The sequence below is a fragment of the Stegastes partitus genome, unplaced genomic scaffold (assembly GCF_000690725.1).
Source record: "Stegastes partitus isolate 25-593 unplaced genomic scaffold, Stegastes_partitus-1.0.2 Scaffold515, whole genome shotgun sequence".
NCBI classification, from domain to species: domain Eukaryota; kingdom Metazoa; phylum Chordata; class Actinopteri; family Pomacentridae; genus Stegastes; species Stegastes partitus.
This window is the reverse complement of record NW_007578246.1, coordinates 319179-320398: the sequence shown is the minus strand read 5'-3', so window position 1 is coordinate 320398 and position 1220 is coordinate 319179. Positions and strand designations below refer to the sequence as shown.

Below are 1220 nucleotides of genomic sequence, written 5' to 3'. Positions count from 1 at the left end.
TTGTGTGTCCGTGCAGCCCGGTGAGAAAGGTTCCCCCGAAGGAGAGAGAGAACCAGAGAGAGAGAGGAACCACGTGTCGTTCGCCCGACACCTGCACACACACCATCACACACACCTGGGCATGAGCTACAACCTGATGTCGGGACAGTACGACATCTACCAAGGTACGACAACGAGCACACACCCGCCGTTTGTGTTGGACCTCTGACACACAGCATAAAGTCCTGCAGCTCCGTGGAACCAGAATGAAGAAGGAGAGAGAAGTCAGAGACGTCTTCTGTCAGTGTGACGCGATTAGCATGATCAGAGAAAGAAAGCTTTCTTCAGCCACTGTTTCAGTTCTTTTCTTCGTTTGTGTCGTTGTTTCATTTCCAATCTGTTTCCTCTCGTTCATTCACTCTTGTTTTCGGCTGTTTTTGGTCCATTCTCAGTCCCTGTTTCCTGCGGCTGTGTTTTGTTATTTACTGTCGTTGTATTCAGTCACTGTTTTCTATCATTTCAGCTGATTTTTTTTTTTGCTCGTTCAAACTAAATTTTAACTGTAAGCTGCCAGAAAACACCAAACATCATCAAAGAGGCCCAAATCTGATGGTTCCTTGTTCTCAGATGTGTTTTCCTGCTTTTACATCACAGTAAAGTTCATATTTTTTGTTTTTTTTCTCATGTTTTAAAGCCCAAACAAAAGGTAATGAATCACGACGAGACAGACGATGATTGTTAGTCGATCCGTCAACAAACACTCCTGCTGCCTAAAACCTGCATTTTCAAATTGATTTTCAGCGACAAGAATTATTCAGAGAGTCTGCAGGTTCTAAAAAGTTCTAAAATTCAGGGTTGAAGTTTTTTGTCTCTTGAAAAAGAAACTTGTTTGTAGTAATTGTCTGAATTTAAAGCAGTTTCTGGGTGTGTTTGGTTTGTTTGTCGTTTTGTCTCTCTTTGGCAGAGTTGTGTCTCTTTTCTGTCATGTTCTTGTGTCTTATTTTTGTCATTACGTGTTTTATTTTCTCATATTTTCCACTTTGTGTCTCATTTTTGACGTTTTGTGTCATTTTGGTCATTTGATGCATCAGTTTTATCTCTTTGTGTCTTTTTTGTTGTTGTTGTTTTGTGTCTCTTTGTGGTCGTTTTGTCTCCACCTACTATAGATATAAGTGTAGAAAGATGTTCCACCATAAGTAGAAAGATGTTCCACCATCATGTAGAAAGATGTTCCACCATCA

At 40.5% G+C, this 1220-nt stretch overlaps 1 protein-coding gene across 1 annotated transcript in view; it reads left to right on the top strand.

Annotated features, from left to right (window-relative positions):
- Positions 1-1220, top strand: part of znf608 (zinc finger protein 608) — a 69742-nt gene that overhangs the window by 63676 nt on the left and 4846 nt on the right. Inside the window, exon 6 of the mRNA XM_008287707.1 lies at positions 17-164. Within this exon, the coding sequence (XP_008285929.1) occupies positions 17-164 (148 nt within the window). The remainder of the gene's footprint in view (positions 1-16; positions 165-1220) is intronic.